The 19,380-nt window shown below is 42.6% G+C and overlaps 1 protein-coding gene across 1 annotated transcript in view; it reads left to right on the top strand.

Moving 5' to 3' along the window:
- LOC137436478 (spectrin beta chain, non-erythrocytic 1) overlaps positions 1-19,380 on the top strand; it is a 213,486-nt gene that overhangs the window by 106,081 nt on the left and 88,025 nt on the right. Inside the window, exons 13-18 of the mRNA XM_068130302.2 lie at positions 1,265-1,418; positions 9,374-9,798; positions 9,999-10,165; positions 10,364-10,642; positions 11,375-11,512; positions 18,013-18,232. Coding sequence (XP_067986403.2) covers positions 1,265-1,418; positions 9,374-9,798; positions 9,999-10,165; positions 10,364-10,642; positions 11,375-11,512; positions 18,013-18,232 — 1,383 coding nt within the window. The remainder of the gene's footprint in view (positions 1-1,264; positions 1,419-9,373; positions 9,799-9,998; positions 10,166-10,363; positions 10,643-11,374; positions 11,513-18,012; positions 18,233-19,380) is intronic.

The following is a 19,380-nucleotide window of genomic DNA, read 5'->3' as shown; positions in this document are numbered from 1 at the left end:
GGTGGACCCTGCAACATGACAATGACCCAAAACATCCAGTAAATCCACCAAGGAATGGCTGAAAAGAAAGAAATGGAGGGTTCTGGAATGGCCAAGTCAAAGCCCGGATCTAAATCCCATCGAGATGTTGAGGGGGGGGGGGGGGGGGGGGGGTTGAAACGAGCTGTGCATGCAAGAAACCCCTCAAACATCGCACAGCTGAAAGAATTCTGCATGGAGGAGTGGGCAAAAATTTCTCCCAGTCGATGTCAGAGACTGGTAGACAGTTATAAGAAATGCCTACTTGAGGTTGTTTCTGCCAAAGGGGGCAATACCACCTATTAGAGCCAAGGGTGTACTTACTTTTTCCACATGCGAAATTTGCATTTATGTTTATTTAAATTATACAATGGACTACAAAATGTAAATGTTTCATGATATTTGTTATATTATATCACCTTTATCTATCAATATTGTTGAAATGAAGATCAAATAGCTGTATGTTGAAATATGTTGAAAAAGTCTAAACTTTACATGGGGTGTACTTACTTTTTCACGTGACTGTATATATATATATATATATATATATATATATATATGTTTACATTTGTTTGGAAACATAAATCTGGGCTTTTGGAGGAACTAAATGCAGGGGGCAGCATGTTTGCAGACTGACAGAGGATGAAAGGGAAACAGGGAGACAAATACATCACACATGAGTGGATGTGTGGCATAAAGGAAGGGGAGAAAAGGGTAGAAGTAGAGTAGAAGAGAGCAAAGATGGGTAATGGAGAAAGCATGAGGTGATGATTTTTGAAGGACTGGAGGGAGCGGCACAAGACAACAAATACGGTATAGGTCAGTTCCACAGAAGAGAAAATAGATGGATGAAGGAAGGGGGTTTATTGTAAAGGAGATGCAACTATGAATCCCTAAATTCTGTTCAGAATCCAATCATTTGTAATTCTTTGATTAGTGTATAATATTGAAACACTCAAAACATTATACTGAAGATTATTTTTCGATCTAGCTGGTGTTTATTGAAAGTCCTCAAAAGTAATTACAAGCAAAGATATCACAACCCTTTTACAGACTAGAATAATGTACAAAAGTTTTTTCACAGGGAGCATCAATGTCCTTTCCAAAAATATACTAAATTTTGATATGAAGGTTCTTTAAAATCAAAGCATTAACAAACTGATGAATTAACTTGGAATAATTGCTACGTTTATTTTTAGTGTATGGACTTACTGACGCTGTACTTAATTCTTACCTCACCACTTAGCTCCGACTACAGTCTCAGGACTATGGGAAGCACCTTCTGGGTGTGGAGGATCTGCTGCAGAAGCATGCGTTGTTGGAAGCTGATATTGCCGTGCAAGCTGACAGAGTCCGTTCTGCCAATGAGGCAGCGAGCAAGTTTGCTACTGAGGGAGAGGGTGAGGCCTCAGCATCTTGGTTGCTCCATCACCAAAGCAGCTGTATCACAGTAAACCACAGTAGCATCGACCTTCTGCCATAAGACCTATCATAATGCTATCCAAATTTCACAAATGTCACAAATGTACATTTATCACATTCACAAATGTACATGGTATGTGTGTTTTATTTTTCTTCTCTTTACAAGATTGAGGCTCATGGAAGAGCAAGATTGATGACGGAGGGTTGAACTGACAGTGGGGCTTACAGATCGACAATTGATGGGGATTGAATCTAAACTGATGCCGAAGGGGACAAGATGTTTGAAAACAGAAAAGACCTGACATCGGCAATTATGACCTGACATCGTCTTATCATTGGGAGTAATTCTTCTGTTCTGTAGCTAAGAGATTCCGTTTTTTTGTATACATGGTTGAGGCTTGTGGAAGAGCTTTGGCCAAAGTCCAGTCGACAGTGGGTATGAGTAGGTAGGATGAGGACAACAAAATGGGTGTGGTGGGTGGGTACACAATATTTGGAGGCAAACACAGAGTTAAACATTTTGCCTTATTTCAGGTAGAGTCTGCAGGTGTGCCATTTGAGATGAGGGAGGGAAAGAGCATACACCAGAGACGGACTTGACAAGGCACCACCATAAACTTTGAAGCAAATTGGTAAATGGAGAGTTCAGCCTCAATTTGCAAGATGATGTTTTCTGGCTTGCCTCAGATGGACACACACTTGTTGCGTTTCAGCTGTTTTGGCCTGAAGTCAACTTCATAAATATATACAAATACATCAAGTTTCCAAAAATAACATGGCTAAACATCATGTTCACACAGTGGCATAATTTTTAGAAAGATCACAAAATTAATTTGCTTAGAATGATGGAGGTACCACCTTTTAGAGGCCATTTTTTCCCTGCAGGGCAGGGGTTGGCCTTTTTTGGGCACAATGGTCCCCTTTTTGAAGCAATGTTTTATGGCCGGATGCCCTTCCTGCCACCAACCCTGTTAGTCGCCTCTTGCGACACACATGGAATTACCAGTGAACTGATACTTGATTTGCCGACCTCAGAAGGATGACAGGCTGAGTCAATCCCCCTGGCGATAATTCAGCTGTCGACCAGGATTCAAACCCAGGATCCTAGGATCCCAAGCCGGCACCCTAACCGCTAAGCCAACACCAGGCTTACTGAAAATGATGGAGGTATTGGAGACAAATTTAAAAAGGCACAATTTTTTTTTAATTGAGAGTAATGTCAAACCCAATCACAAGAAAGACTAATCAAAATATATATGAAGTACAATAATGTACCTTCAATGTTAATTGATTCACCATTAATAAAAGAGAAGCTGACATTTCAGGCCTTACCCTTCGTCGGAGCAAAAGAGGGAAAAAGATTCTTTCTTTCACAGATAATTAGAGGGGTAGGTGGGGGGAATAAGGAATATTCTGGTGTTCCTGTTCAATACATGTCACTGTAAGAGTAATCAGATAACAGGTATAACTTGTTAAAGCAAACTGTTTTAACGTTTGCATATGTTCGTAGACAATTAATAAGGGACAAATGGTTTGATAACTTCGTGCTGGAGAACTTGAGGCATAAAAGGATATATTTATCAGAAATTAATCTGAAATTATCGATGTCACCATTTTAAATTCATTATCAATAAAGTAATATAGGAGCTGAGTGTTTGGTCAAGTAGCTTATGACCTTTTTCTTTCTCTACTGGCTTGTGTGGGTTTATTTCCAATGGCTTATGACTCTTGTCAACTTGCACTTGTTATATATGGCCAGCATACCAAACACCCGTGACGTGATTTGAGGAGGGGCCATTGTTTGTCACGTTATCTCGTTATCTAGTTCTGTCAAGTCATGTCCGACTTCTGGTGACATTCATGATCACATTTCTCCAAACATCCCCATCCTGCACTGCTTCCCGAAACAGCCTGATTGCAGCTTTTACCCCATCCTTCCAGTACATAGGTTTTCTCTTCCTCTTCTTCCCTCAACGATACCCAGCATGCTTGACATATCCAGATTTTCGTTTTCTGCACGCATGATGTGTCCAAAATATGACAGTTTCTGTTTTAGTGTCAGTGTTTCTAATGTACACGGCGGTCTAATTTCTTCAAACACTGATTTGTTTGTTCTTCTTGCAGAACATGGAACTTTTAACATTTGTCTTCAACATCACATTTCAAAACTGTCAATCTTCATCCTTTCTTTCTTTTTCACTGTCCATGACTCACATCGATACATTGTAACTGCAAATACCAGAGCATTCCCCAGCCTCCTCTTGCTTTGATCTTCGTCAGTCCTGCCAATGCTGTTCTCACAAATGCTAACTGTCTATTAATTTATCCTCTACATTCTTCACTCACTTCAATCTTCGAATCGAGTAAAATTAAAATTTCCACTATTTTCACCTGATTGTCTCCAGCTTTTTCACTGTCTGTAGCAGTTTCATCAGGTTTGTTTGGTGGCGGACTGAAATAAGGTTGATTTATGGGTTTTTCAAAACGGTATGTTATCCATTTCAACATATTTCCATAGCTTTTTTACTGTTTTTATTTTTACTGAGCACGTCAGATCTGATGTGCTCAGATTTTTTTCTTGATTTGATTTCCCCAGAAGTTAAGCAACCATAGATATCTGACAATCATATGTATGCTGTTGATTACATTCCTATATCCTAAGGCCTGTCTACTTCAAACAGTTAAGTAGCAATGCTATTTACACAGTCAATAAGCCAGTGATAATTGATCCTAATATCACTGTTTGAGCAGTGAATTTAGGCCTTGTGGTTTGAATTTTTTTTTTTTATGGATATCGCCCCAGACAAGGCATACAGCCACTCTAGATAAGGGGATAAGAGAAAATTCGAAAAACATAAGGATAAAGCAAAAATAAATAAATAAGAAAACATCCAAGACACCGGAAGTAGCAGAGGTCAGGTAAAATACGATTAAACCTCAAAGATGTAGGAAGTATGAATTGACATTCCTCTTAAAGCAGAGTAAATCATAGGATAATGGGAAGCATGTTACAGGTACTGAATTCCAGAGTGAGACAGCACGAGGGATAAAACTATCTGCCTTTCGTTCTGCACTTTGGATCAGCTATAGTGTATGGGTGTGCAGAGATGGCAAACCGAGTCTTGCGTCCAAACACTCATATGGGAGGAACCGAGTTAGAAAGTCCAACAGAACATTTGCCATGAAAATATCTGCAGAACAAACCAAGAGTGGCAATCGACCTACGGTGAGAGAGTGGTTGAAGAGTTGAACCGATCTCCACACCAACCAGGTTGACTTTGCGTTTTTGGAGCCTATCAAGTAAAGGTAAGCGGCAGGCTGGTGCTCCAGCCTAAATGTGGCAACAGTACTCCATGAGGGGACGTATAGTTGCCTTATACAGGTACAAAATGGCGTCAGGAAGTAAATACCTCTGCGCTCGATAAAGACAACCAACTCGCTTGGAAGCGCTCTTAGCAATACCAGAAATGTACTTATCCTAACGGAGGTTAGAAGACATGTTCAGACCAAGAAGCCGAAGCTCCGATGATTCTGTTGAGGTTGAGATCCCATGTGCACAGAAGGGAAAGACCTGTTTCTAGAATGAGATATGGACAACAGTTTAGTTTTCTTTGCATTGAAGGTTACCAGCCAGTCGTGCGCCCACTTCAACACATTCTCCAAATCATTGTACAGAGAAACTCCGACCTCATTATTAGTGGCATTGAGTGAATCAGCAGATGTACAGTAGAGTGAGGAATCCTCAGCATACATGGCTAGCAGAGACAGAACAATATCAGGAAGATCATTGATATAAACGAGGAACAATGTGGGACACCAGAACTAATGGAGCAAGTAGGAGAAGATTGACCCTCAAGTACCACCTTCATCTTGCGATTTGTAAGGAAAGCTGAGATGATTGAATGCATCACTCCAGATACACCATATGACTGAAACTTGTGGAGCAGATCCCTGTGCCACACATTATCAAAGGCTTTTGAGATATCCATAGCAACTAATCGAGCTTCACCCTTGAGCTCCAATGCCCTGTTGATATGATCCGTAATTAAGGATAGTAGGTCCCCAGTAGAGCGAGAATAGCGAAAGCCATACTGGCAGTCAGTGAGAGGTTCATTGTCCTCCAGATGGCTGAGAAGTTGTTCATTGATGAAGCATTCAAATACCTTACTTATTACAGGAAGTAGTCTGATAGGGTGATAGTTACTTGATTCAGAATGCTCACCGGTACCCTTGAAATCAGGGACAACAGAAGCCACTTTCCATGATGAAGGAAACACTGAAGCAGACAAGCACATGTTGAATAGCTTGGCAAGAATCGGTGACAGTTCGGGACAACACATCTTCAATACAATCACAGGGATTCCATCAGGACCAGTCGCTTTTGAGGCTTTGTATATGAATTCCACAGTGAAAAAGAAAGGAATCATACTAAAATTCGGCAATTCTTTTATTCTTTATCCAGCAATTCTTTAATCACAATTTAACTGGCAATAATTTGGAGCCAATGGTAAAAGATTTTTCTCCTTTCAAACTGGCAAAATACTTAATCACTGGAAATTTTCAAAAGTTATTCCTTTGCATACGAATGCTTCTGTATCAGATTTGAGAAATTATTATCAATGCATCACTTTGTTATGTAGTGTTAGTAAGGTTATAGAATCTATTACTACAGTAGAATTGGTTGAATATTTGAAAATGAACAACATCATTACTAAAAGTCCTGGTGTGGATTGAGGAGAGGTTGACTTTCATTACACCCCAGTACAACTTATGTTTCTTGTTGTTTTTTTTCTCGTTATTTGACAATTTAAATTTGTTGTACGATTTATAAACATTAACCAAAATAAAAGCATGCTTTCTGTTAAAAAAAAAAATTGTGGAATTATGAGGTACATCATGGACGTCAATTTGTGAAATGGTCACAAAACAACAATACGTTATAAATCAACTATTTATTGATCAATCTTCACAAAACCTAGAAGAAATGTGTAGAATAACACATCATAATATTATAACACTAAAATTAATAATCTGCTTAGATAAGTTGTTCTTTTTGAGAACATTTGTATTAAATAATAGCTTTTCACTCTGAGATCGATATTAAGCATCTACACACATCATTTGATGTCACATGACATTCAGAACACGTATAATCAACAAGAAAAAGAGCAATCAGAGATTGCAAACCCTCGCCAGGATGTATTTTCAGTGGTTTTTAAGGCTTTTGTGTTAAAACAAATATGGCGGCCGAACCACATGACCGATGACGTCATCTTTTTTTTCTAAACTAATTTATTCCAACATTGTGCTCAAGATAGCCCTGGTGTTGGGCTAGCAGCTAGGGTGCCAGCTTAGGATATACTTAGGATCCTGGGTTCAAATCCCGGTCCGATCGCTGAATTAACGCCAGGGGGGTTGACTCAGCCTGTTCATCCTTCCGAGGTCTGCTAATTGAGTACCAGTTTACTGGTAATTCCCTGTTTGTCGTTAAAGGCGGCAAAAAGGGTTGGCGTCAGGAAGGGCATCCGGCCGCAAAACATTGCTTCAAAAAGGGGACCAAAAAACAACAACAACCACGGTTCCCGAAAAAGGCCAACCCCTGCTTTGCTGGGAAAAATGGCCTCTAAAGGTGGTTATTTTTTTTTATATTGTGCTCAAGAAATTTCATCTTGATCAGATGAAGTTTTGAACTTATCGAATTATGACGTCATAATGGAGGCACCTATGACATCATCATTAACATATTTTATTCCCCATGGAGAGTTCTTTACAATGAGCCATGTCTCAATTTTTTTCTATTCAGTGCTTTTGGAGAATAGAGGTGCAAAGTTTTTCGGTTTTTCCAAGATGGCGGCCGAACCACGTGACCGATGACGTCATCATTATTTTTTCTACACCAATTTATGCCTACATGACGCTCAAGAAATGTCATCTTGATAGGATGAAGTTTTGTATTTGTCGAATTATGACGTCATAATGGTGGCACCTATGACATCATCATTAACATATTTTATTCCCCATGGAGAGTTTTTTACAATGAGCCATGTCTCAATTTTTTCTATTCAGCGCTTTCGGAGATATTTCCTGTCAATCGGACCAACGGTTGCAGAGAAAATCATATTTATTATGTGCGGACAAACAAACAACAAACACACAAACAGACAAACGGACTCAAATGCAATACCTTCTCCTCAGGCGAGGGTAATTAATACGTTGGTTTGTTCTTATGTCATATCTTGTAAAAAAAAAACAAACAAAGAATGAACATTCAGAACACATATAATCAATTAATACGTTGGTTTGTTCTTATATGTCATTTCTTGTAAAAACAAGTACAAAAAGTTTTAATTAAAACAAATGCCACGTCGATGTTACACAATGCCTAGATGCAGCTGTGCCTATAACGTCGATGTTATAGGCACAGGACATTCCTATTGATTCGATTACTTGATGTTATTTTTGTGCAAAGTGAAAATATATCTCGGCAATTTCCCGTGTGTGGCGACGAATTTTTAATATATCTCGGCATTTTCCCGTCTGTTATTTCAGGCGGTGTATGACTGACCATGCCGCGATTGAAAAAAATATATATCTCGGCAATTTCCCGTGTGTGGCAACACGTGAACGAAGCTATGCTCCTCTCTCCACATTATTGTGACGACGTATAAATTAAATATTTCATCGTGACGATTGTCATCAAATGGACGAATTTTTAATATATCTCGGCATTTTCCCGTCTGTTATTTCAGGCGGTGTATGACTGACCATGCCGCGATGTAAAAAAAAAAAAATCTCGGCAATTTCCCGTATGTGGCGACACGTGAACGAAGCTATGCTCCTCTCTCCACATTATTGTGACGACGTATAAATTAAATATTTCATCGTGACGATTGTCATCAAATGGACGAATTTTTAATATATCTCGGCATTTTCCTGTCTGTTATTTTGGGCGGTGTATGACTGACCATGCCGCGATTTAAACAAAATATATATATCTCGGCATTTTCCCGTCTCTTATTTCGGGCGGTGTATGACTGACCATGCCGCGATTTAAAAAATATATATCTCAATGGACTTGAAGTTACAGGCCTTTGAGAATTCATTTCGTTCTATAAACGGCAACTTTCATCGGATTTTCTTCCCGTTTTTTTTCAACCGAGTCTAAAACTATGTTAGCGACTGTGAAAAATGAAATGATATATCGAATTTGATTTGAAATAAAACTGTGTGAGAGAGGAAGACACCACGGGCCTACAAAACAGGCCTCAAAGCTATGCGAGTCAATAAAATGGTGGATATTTGTTTATATGAAGGCTCTCCCAGAAAGGGTGGAGCTATGGTTCCCAGAATGGGTGGAGCTTTGAGGTTTTGTCTTCTCTGCAAGAACAAGAAGAAGAAGAAGAAGAACAACAACAACAACAACAACAACAACAGCAGAGGGCACTCTATGAGCAGCGTCTGCGACGCGGCTAAAAACAACATCAACAAAGAATGAAGCTGATACAGTGCCCTCCATAAGTATTGGAACAGTGAAGTCAAATTTGGTATTATTGAGATTTTGATATTATACTCAAGAAATTTGGATTTGAGATGAAAAGATGAATATGAGGCAAGATTACAAAAGGTCAGCTTTTATTTATTTTTGGTAAGCTTAAGTATTCAAATCAATTCAAATGTGCAATATTGTGGCTTAAAAAACGGAATATTCTTGTGGTCTTTGGCAATAAATGAGTTGATGGTACAGACGTGATAGGCCAGGCAGTTTCTCCCTTTGGATAATTTTCATTATGGTGCTGTGTATGATGTGTTTAAATGATTGGAGCGTAGCTATCCTAAATATATTCATTCTTTTTGCAACACTTACAATCGGTATACAATAATATATCGGCCATGCATTAAGCTATCCTATTCTCCTTTCATATGCCTCCACCAGATTACAAGCCTTGTGACTCACAGATCATATTGGAGCGTATTGACCATCTAGAATTTTGCTACCACGAACTTTCAAAGTTAGCTGCTGAACGCAGGGCAGGACTCGAGGCCTCACGTGATCTATGGCTCTTCTTATGGGAGATTGGAGAGGAAGAAGCTTGGCTGCATGAACAGGAACCATTGTTAGCATCTGAAGATGTTGGGAAGGACTTGACGGCGACATTGCGCCTTATCAGTGCACACCGGGCTTTTGAGGATGAGCTGAATGCCCGGAAAGCTCGCCTAGAGCAGACTATAAAACGTGGATATGAGCTTGATCAGCAGGGACTGCCTGGGTCTGATAGCATGCGGCAGCGTTCCAATGAGGTGCAAGACCAATGGGCTAGGTTGGAGGAGAAAACTGCTTTGAGGCGCCATCGCCTGCAGGTGAACTCTTTGTGTTGTATTTCCACTCGATTTTGCTAGATTGTGTGTTTATCCTTTTGTGTGGTTATTTGATTTTTTTGTCCGCACATTTTAATTTCCATTAATTACATGTGTTTGTGCTTTTCATGTATCTTTGCAACCAAGTTTGATCGATTGAACTCTTTACGATGACTTTTCGTTCATCTCTTGTAACCTTTTAGGAGGCCCTGGCTTTGTTCCAGTTCCAAGCAGATGCCGATGACATGCAGGTTTGGAACAACAATGTCTTGCATTTGATCTCAAGTGAAGATGTGGGTCAGGATGAATACTCGACACAAGCACTTGTGAAAAAGCACAGAGATATGATGGAAGACATCAACCAACACAGGTGTGTGCACTATATGGTGTAAGGATTAAAAATATATAAACATCAAATTTTGTACTTCATGACACAAAAATTAACAATTGAAGGACTTATTCCTTACTTACACCTCCACCACTCTTCATTACTAACTATCGTGCCATATCTCAAGTATTAAAGGAACAAAAACTTTTCTACATATTTATTTCCCACCTACCCTCTTAGGGTTGCCCTAGATGCCCTGCATGATGCCACTGGCTCATTGCCAGCTGAAGCTGCGACCTCTCCAGCGGTGCAGGACCGGCTGGCACAGCTTGAGCGACAGTATGCTGATGTGCTCGGGCTGGCACGGGCCAGAAAGCAACGTCTGCAAGACGCACTTGCCTTGTACACCATGTACAGCGAGACCGATGCATGTGATTTGTGGATTGAAGAAAAACAAGCGTGGTTGGACGCCTTAGAGATACCAGAGAAGCTGGAGGACCTCGAGGTGGTGCAGCATAGGTATGGTGTTAATAAATGGAAGAATTTGAGTTCCTTTCCTTATTGCTACAAATGTGAAGTTTCAATGTTCGCTGTAATACCCAAAATACCATTAACCTACTAATTCACATGATTTTGAAGAGTAGAATAAGTTGAGGTAATGTGCCTCCCTCCCCCTATCTCCGATGTGTAACCTCGTTGGTAATGGATGTGAGGTCAGTGTCATGAACATCCACACTAGAGGGCTCTCCGGATGATGGAATAGCAAACAAGTTAAATTGGAAAATGTTCATTATACTGGTTAAAAGGACCAAATAAGATTATACATACACATACTGACATTTTACCCTTTCTTGACAAGGTCTTCTTGCACCACCTTACAATAGTTTCTTCATTTCAAGGACATCAATAAGACATATTTAATATGATTTCCTTTACAAGGAACCTCAATGCAAGATGAGGCTTTAGTCTATCGAGCCTGCACAAGGGGTGCCACCATAATGGTTGTTTATGCTCTATCATTTAAAAAAAAGGTGAGCATCAAGCAAGGAAGCAGCACATACCATTTTAAAGGTCTCTGGTATAACTTGGTTGGGGGTCAAACCGCTGACCTCCCAGAATAATAGTGGATGCTCTAACCATTACACCACCGAGTCAATAATAATACCGGAATAATATTTTAATATAATAATAATAATAATAACTAATGTTCGATGTGTAACTTGGTGATGTGGCATCTTGTTTCATTTAAAGGTTTGAGAGCCTGGATCCTGAAATGCACAGCCAGGAAGCACGAGTGGACGTAGTAAAGGGTCTGGCCCAACAACTGTGTGGTTCTGGTCATCCAAGGCAGGAGGACATCCAAGCTCAACAGGAAGAGCTGAACCACAGGTATCTATAAGTTTGCAGATTCCACAGTGACTCTCGGGTTTCAAAATAACTCACTCACCCTACCTATATGAAATGTAACAATTTGCCTCATGCTTTTTAAAATTAAATTGACTTCCGGTCCCTCGGGCGACGAGGCTTGCTTCGAGCTCTCCACGGCATCGAAGTTTGAGTGTTTTCCCATTCGTGTCTTTGTCGGGTTTCCGCTGGTTGTTTTGTTGTGTGTGTGTTGTTGTGTGTTTCTGTTTAGTTTTGGTTTTGTGGTTGTTGCGGATTTGTGTGTGATTGGTCGTTTTTTATTCGAGCGTCGTGCGCGGCCTGGTCTTTCCGGGCTCCCTTCCCCCCGTCGGTGTTTTGTGAGTGTAAGTTCTTTCCTTCATAGTATTTGCTTGTTTTTTTGATTTTCTTTTCTCCCCCCTGCCTCTCGCAGGCATCTTACCCTTTGTCCGGCGTTTTTTTGAAAAACAGGACAAACGGATAGACAAAGAATTCTATATTGATTCTTTCTCTCCTTCCGGACACGTGCTTGTTCACTCTCCTCCTCGTCTCGACTTGTGCCCCGCCCCCTGTATCTAGTTTTTCTTCCGCCTCTGCTCCTTCCTTCTCAAATCCACGTTCTCGCTTGGAGACTTTTCCCAGATTGGTTTTCATGGTTTTCATGGTTCATGGTTTTCATGGTTGGATATTGTTGGAATATGTTTAAACCGCAGCAGTGATGCTGACGCCGCCCTCCCCCCCCCCCCCAGAGTTTCCATGTTTTAAACGTTTCCCAGTGTGTACCCTGGTCAGAATAGGTACACCGTATCCCTGCGTGTCGTAAGAGACGACTAAGAGGGTTGGCGTCAGGAAGGGCATCCGGCCATAAAAACATTGCCTCAAAAAGAGAACCATGACAATTACAACTACATATGGGCAGGGTGCAGCCCGAAGTGGAGATCGGTTTCTGAGGTTTGGGACATGGAATGTAGGGACAATGACAGGGAGATCAGGAGAAGTGGTGGAAGTATTGGTCAGAAGAAGAGTGGACATATGTTGTGTGCAAGAGACAAGATGGAAGGGAAGTGGTGTGAGAATGGTGAAGGGTAGGCAGGGACAGAAATACAAATTTGTGTGGCAAGGGTGCCCGGAGGGCATGAATGGTGTTGGTGTCCTGTTTTCTGAGGAGTTTGTAGACAGTGTGGTGAGTGTGACTAGAGTGAGTGATAGGTTGATGATGGTGAAAATGATGATTGGAAAGCTCTTGGTGAACGTCATCTCGGGATATGCTCCGCAGGTTGGTCGAAGCGATGAAGAGAAGGACAAGTTCTGGTGTGCGATAGAGAAGCTGATGGAAAACGTGAAAGATGAGGAAGTTGTTGTGGTGGGAGGAGACCTGAATGGACATGTGGGAAGGAGTATGGATGGTTTTGAGGGAGTTCATGGGGGTTACGGATATGGTGTGAGAAATGGAGAAGGTGAAAGGATTTTGGAGTTTGCTGATGGAGCTGATTTGTTGATTTGTAATACTCAGTTCCAGAAAGAGGATAATAAGCTTGTTACATACACGTCAGGTGGGTCGACGACAACCGTTGACTACCTGATGGTGCATAGGCGAGATAGGGGGCACCTCCGGGACACAAAGGTGATCCCGGGGGAGGAGGCTGTTTCACAGCACCACTTGGTTGTCTGCGACATAAGGGTGAAAGGTGCGAGGAGAGCTCGGCGGGTGAAGTACCAACGGAGAATGAAGGTGTGGAGGTTGAAGGAGGTGACAGTAAGGGAGGCATTAAAAGAGAGGCTGAGTAGGGTAGAGGATGATGTGGTTGAGCTTGAAAGTGGTTGGATGTCAATGAAAGCTAGTCTGTTGGGAGCTGTTGGTGAGGTATGTGGATGGACAAAAGGACCACCGAGGCACTCGGAAACATGGTGGTGGGATGATGAAGTTGGAAAGAGGATTGACGAGAAGAGGAAGAAGTTCAAGGAGTGGCAGAAGGCGAAGGGTACGGGAGCAGAAACAGCAGAGCATGAAAGTTATAAGGCAGCCATGAAGGCTGCAAAGAAAGAGGTAGCAAAGGCGCAGGAGGCATGTAGGAAAATGTTCGGAGAACGCTTGGATTCGGAAGAGGGTCAGAAAGCAGTATTCAGGATTGCAAAGCACATAGCGAAAGAGAGGTGTGATGTGATGGGGGTGAGTTGCTTGAAGGATGAAGTGGGACAAATCGTTGTCGACCCAGATGGAATTAAAGGAAGATGGAAAAGATATATGGAAATGCTGTTGAATACAGAGAATGAATGGGATGGCAACATAAAGAGTAACCCAGTTTTAGGACCGGCAGAGAAGATAACTGAGAAGGAAGTTGAGGAAGCGATAAAAGCAATGAAGAGTGGAAAAGCGGGAGGGCCGACGGGAGTTGTGGGAGATATGTTGAAGGCAGCAGGAAGTTGGGGTGTGAAGAGAATGACAGAGATCTGTAATCTGGTGGTGAAAGAAGGCCGCATTCCAGTGGATTGGGAACTGAGTACCCTCGTCCCTCTATACAAGGGGAAAGGTGACCCTCTGGAGTGTGGCTCGTACCGAGCGATAAAGTTATTGGAGCATGGAATGAAGGTATTGGAAAGGGTGTTGGAGAGGAGGATAAGGAAGAAAGTTAAGATCGACGAAATGCAGTTTGGATTTATGCCAGGAAGAGGAACGACAGACGCGCTTTTCATTGTGAGGCAGTTGCAGGAGAAGTACATGGAGAAGAGGAAGAAGTTGTTTTTTGGGTTTGTTGATCTGGAGAAAGCATTCGATAGGGTTCCACGCAAAGTATTGACATGGGCATTGAGGAAGTTAGGAGTGGAGGAATGGTTGATCAGAGTAGTGATGGCAATGTACAAAAGAGCGCGCACAGCTGTAAGGACGAAGGACGGGAACAGTGGTGAGTTTGAGGTGAAGGTGGGAGTGCATCAGGGGTCAGTACTAAGTCCACTACTATTTGTAGCTGTGATGGAGGTGCTGGCTCAGAACGTAAAGGAGGGTTTACCGTGGGAGTTGTTGTATGCAGATGATCTGGTGTTGATTGCGGAAAGTATGGATGGACTGAAGGAAAAGATGAACAAGTGGAAGGAATGTATGGAGACAAAAGGTCTGAAGGTGAATATCGGAAAGACGAAGGTGATGGCAAGTGGTAAAGCATATGGTGAGGTGGAAAGAACTGGGAAGTGGCCGTGTGCTGTGTGCAGGAAGGGTGTCGGAGTGAACTCCATTCAATGTACAATGTGCGCTGAGTGGGTTCATCAAAAATGTAGTGGTCTGAGAGGGTCATTTAGCAGTGTGGCAGCTACATTCAAATGTAAGGTGTGCACAGAGGGAGCTGCAGATGGAGGAAATGTTGAGTTGGATCTTGGAGACGGCGTGAAGCTGGAAGGTGTGAAAACATTTTGCTACCTCGGTGACATGCTGAATGGAGAAGGTGGATCAGACTCGGCAACGGCTGCTCGAGGGAGATGTGCATGGAAGAAGTTTCGGGAACTGAGTGGCGTGCTGATGAGGAGGAGAGTGTCGCTGAAGCTGAAGGGAAAGGTGTTTGCTGCATGTGTGAGAAGTGTTATGATTTATGGGAGCGATACATGGGTAATGAACGTAGAGCAGCAACGAAGGTTGGAAAGGGTGGAAATGCGAATGGTTCGATGGATGTGCGGAGTATCGTTGAGAGAGAGGAAGACAAATGATGAATTGCGAAAGATGATGGGAATATTGCCTGTGATTGATGCTGTGAAGAGGAACAGGTTGAGAAGGTTTGGTCATGTGTTGAGGATGGATGAAAGTGACTGGTTGAGAAGAGTGATGGAAATTAATGTAGAAGGACGTAGAGGACGGGGAAGACCGAGAAAGACTTGGCTAAAGATGGTGGAAGAAGAAATGCGGGCAAGGGGGTTAAAAAGGAGAGATGCAGAAAATAGGGCAAAATGGAGAAGATTGTCATGGGGACCGCAAGGCTAACCCCCGCTCTAGCAGGGAAAATGGCCTTAAAATGCATGTTGTTGTTGTTGTTGTTGTTTTTTAAATTAAATGTTGTTCTTGACTGGAAGAATTACCATCATTTTTAGATCTTACAACTTGCCACATTACATCAACACTATGATAAAATAAAATGATGGTCCAAGAATATTTTAGGTGCAGGTCCTCATAAAGTGGTCTACCAGTATATATCGACATTACATCATAAAGACAATGAGCTGAAATAAGGATATAAAAACATAGATAACTAAATATTCAAGATAACTCGAGCCAGTACAGAGATTCCCCATTCCCCTTCCCTCCTATTCTAAAAACCACCGAAATTGAAAATTCTATAAAAACTAATAACTTTATTAGTGCCCTACCAGTTTCACCAGGGGGAACTAACTCTTGGTTTGCTCTCCGTCTGCCTGTCCATTTGTCCGCTCATCCCACCTGTGGTTTTTCAGACTTTTCCCAGACCCTTCAACATACAACAACACAACAGGCAATTTAAGGCCATTTTCTCTGCTAGAGCGGGGGTTAGCCTTGCGGTCCCCATGACGATCTTCTCCATTTTGCCCTATTTTCTGCATCTCCCCTTGTTAACCCCCTTGCCCGCATTTCTTCTTCCACCACCTTTAGCCAGGTCTTTCTCGGTCTTCTCTGCCCTCTACTTCCTTCTACATTCATTTCCATCACTCTTCTCAACCAGTCACTTTCATCCTTCCTCAACACATGACCAAGCCATCTCAAACTGTTTCTCTTCACAGCATCCATCACAGGCTCTATTCCCATCATCTTTCGCAATTCATCATTTGTCTTCCTCTCTCTCAACGATACTCCGCACATCCACCGAACCTTTCGCATTTCCACCCTTTCCAGCCTTCGTTGCTGCTCTGCGTTCATTATCCATGTCTCGCTTCCATAAAACATAACACTTCTCACACATGCAGCATACACCTTTCCCTTCAGCTTCAACGATACTCCCCTCCTCGTCAGCACGCCACTCAGTTCCCGAAACTTCTTCCATGCACATCTCACTCTCGCAACCCACTCTCGCAATCCAACTTCTCTATTCAGCATGTCTCCTAGGTAGCAAAATGTTTTCACACCTTCCAGCTTCATGCAATCTCCAAGATCCAACTCAACATTTCCTCCATCTGCAGCTCCCTCTGTGCACACCTTACACTTGAATGTAGCTGCCACACTGATTAATGACCCTCTCAGACCACTAATTTTTTGATGAACCCACTCAGCACACATTGTACATTGGATGGAGTTCACTCCGACAACCTTCCTGCACACAGCACACGGCCACGTCCCAGTTCTTTCCACCTCACCACATGCTTTACCACTTGCCATCACCTTCGTCTTTCCGATATTCACCTTCAGACATTTTGTCTCCATACATTCCTTCCACTTGCTCATCTTCTCCTTCAGTCCATCCATACTCTCCCCAACCACCACCAGATCATCTGCATACAACAACTCCCACGGTAAACCCTCCTTTACGTTCCAAGCCAGCACCTCCATCACAGCTACACATATTAGTGGACTTCAGCTTCAACATATTAAACTGAAACTTGTTATATGGCTTTATTCAGACAGATTTTAGAGCAAGTTCGAATTTCAGGGCATTTCGTCATCTCCTTTTTAGTCTAGCACTCTTTGCCCTTTCCATGCTCTATCTGTCTCCAGGTTTCTGGAGACTGCACACCAAGTAAACCCCTTATAGTGAAACTCCAAAGGTCCAGCCTCACTGCTTACTCACTCATTCATTCCTCTCCTCCACCCCTTCCCCTCCCCTGCCTCTGTGGAACCAACTTCAATCAGTCTGATCAATCTCATTTTTCCCACCAGGACTTCAAGATGGCTGTTCACCATCATCTCGGGTCATCCACAACCCCCACCACCACATCCAAACAGGATGTTTTCCACCCCAGTTAACTTTCCCCAAGCCCACCTCTTTCAAAGTATCCAGTTTTCCCTTCTACTTCTGCAATTGAGAGTTTGCAGCTGCATCCATCTTGTTCACACCCTGTGTGTTCCCCCCTTTGCCCTCGTGCTTCTCTATGTCCCTTATTTCTCCAAGTCTCCCTTTATTTTGGCCCTAGAACCTTCATGGTCAGTGTTGGAGAGTATTCCCCCTTCCCCATTTTGTGTCCCTCCCTGTTTGTGTTTGTGTCCAAAACATGCATTACCTCATTTCCTCTGCAATAATCAAAATGTCACTTTCTTTCCTCAAAGGGTACCTTTATTTCATGATAAAGGACGCATTGTTCAGTCTTCAAATGTACAGCAGAGGCTTGAAACCTTCGGCCTGAAAGTAGCGACCAGAATGGTGGATATATGATTTTTTCAGGGTACTTTGTGGGTGGAGTCAGGCCAGCTGTCCAACCAATGGGCGGAAAGAAAGAAACAGACAGACATACAGACAGACAGAGAAATCCAGCTACTTTAATATATGGATTTAAGCAGGTCCTTCAAGTGAGAAACCTGAGGGATAATAAAGACAATGTTAACATGATTCCTACCCTAGGTGGGCTCGCTTCCAAGAATTGGCGAACCAGAAGAAGGAAGACCTTTACTCTGTGCTCAGTATTCAAAACTATCACCTGGAGGTCACTGAGACAATCATGTGGATTCGTGAAAAAACAAAAATCATTGAGGCAATGAAGGAACTGGGGAATGATCTGTCTGCCGTGATTGCTGTGCAGAGGAAGTTGTCTGGCATGGAGCGGGACATCACCTCAATACAGGTACTAACTAACATTGTTGATGATGAAGACCATTTTTTTTGTCTGCTTCCATGAAGTGGATGACCATGTTGCTTTATCATTGTAATCTAATGATTCTCACCGAAACGTTTAAAGGACGTCTGTCAAAGGTTAAGAAATCACATTTCTCTGTGAACTTAAGAAGGAATAGATCAGCTGGGAAGTTTTTTTGGTGTGTGTGTGTGTGTGTGTGTTTGTGTGTGTGTGTGTGGCATGTATGTGATGTCTGTGTGTGGTATATTCTCTGTGTATATATATATATATATATATATATATATATATATATATATATATATATATATATATATATATATATGTAGATATATATGTAGATATATAGATATATATATACTAGTGGGCTCACCCGTGGTAATCCCATGTGCATGGACGTGTGTGACATTTGGACATATTGAGTTAGATGCTGCACCTGCACATTCAGTTTTACAAAATTGTTACTGGCAGTTTATCAGATCCACAAATGATGTAATCTACACAATATATTTACTTCTGATAACATGTGAATGCATGTGCGTGCACATGGGAAATACAGTTTGAAATGTGTCATTACATCTCATGTAAAATGTGACTTCAAGAGTTAAAATCCTCTCCCTCTCTGCCCCCATCCCTCCCACATCCCTCCCACATCACGCACACTGCACCGGGGAGTGGGTCACACACGGGGGAGAGTGGATCACACACACGGGGGAAAAGTGGGTCACACACACGGGGGAGAGTGGGTCACACACACGGGGGAGAGTGGGTCACACATGGGGGAGAGTGGGTCACACACACATGGGGGAGAGTGGGTCACACACGGGGGAGAGTGGGTCTCACACACATGGGGGAGAGTGGGTCACACACACGGGGAAGAGTGGGGGTCGCTTTACTCCTCTCTCCTCATTCCTTTCCAACTCCTCCTCACTCCTGTCCCCCTCCCCCAGTCTCCTGTCCCCCTCCCCCAGTCTCCTGTCCCCCTCCCTCAGTCTCCTCTCACCCTCCCCCAGTCCCCTCTCCCTCTCCCCCAGTCTCCTCTCCCCCTCCCCCAGTCTCCTCTCCCCCTCCCTCAGTCTCCTCTCCCCCTCCCCCAGTCTCCTCTCCCCCTCCCTCAGTCTCCTCTCCCCCTCCCCCAG

The sequence above is a fragment of the Myxine glutinosa genome, chromosome 11 (genome assembly GCF_964187855.1).
Source record: "Myxine glutinosa chromosome 11, kmMyxGlut1.1, whole genome shotgun sequence".
Lineage (NCBI taxonomy): Eukaryota > Metazoa > Chordata > Myxini > Myxiniformes > Myxinidae > Myxine > Myxine glutinosa.
Note: the sequence above shows the minus strand (reverse complement) of the source record. Positions and strands in the feature narration are given on the sequence as shown.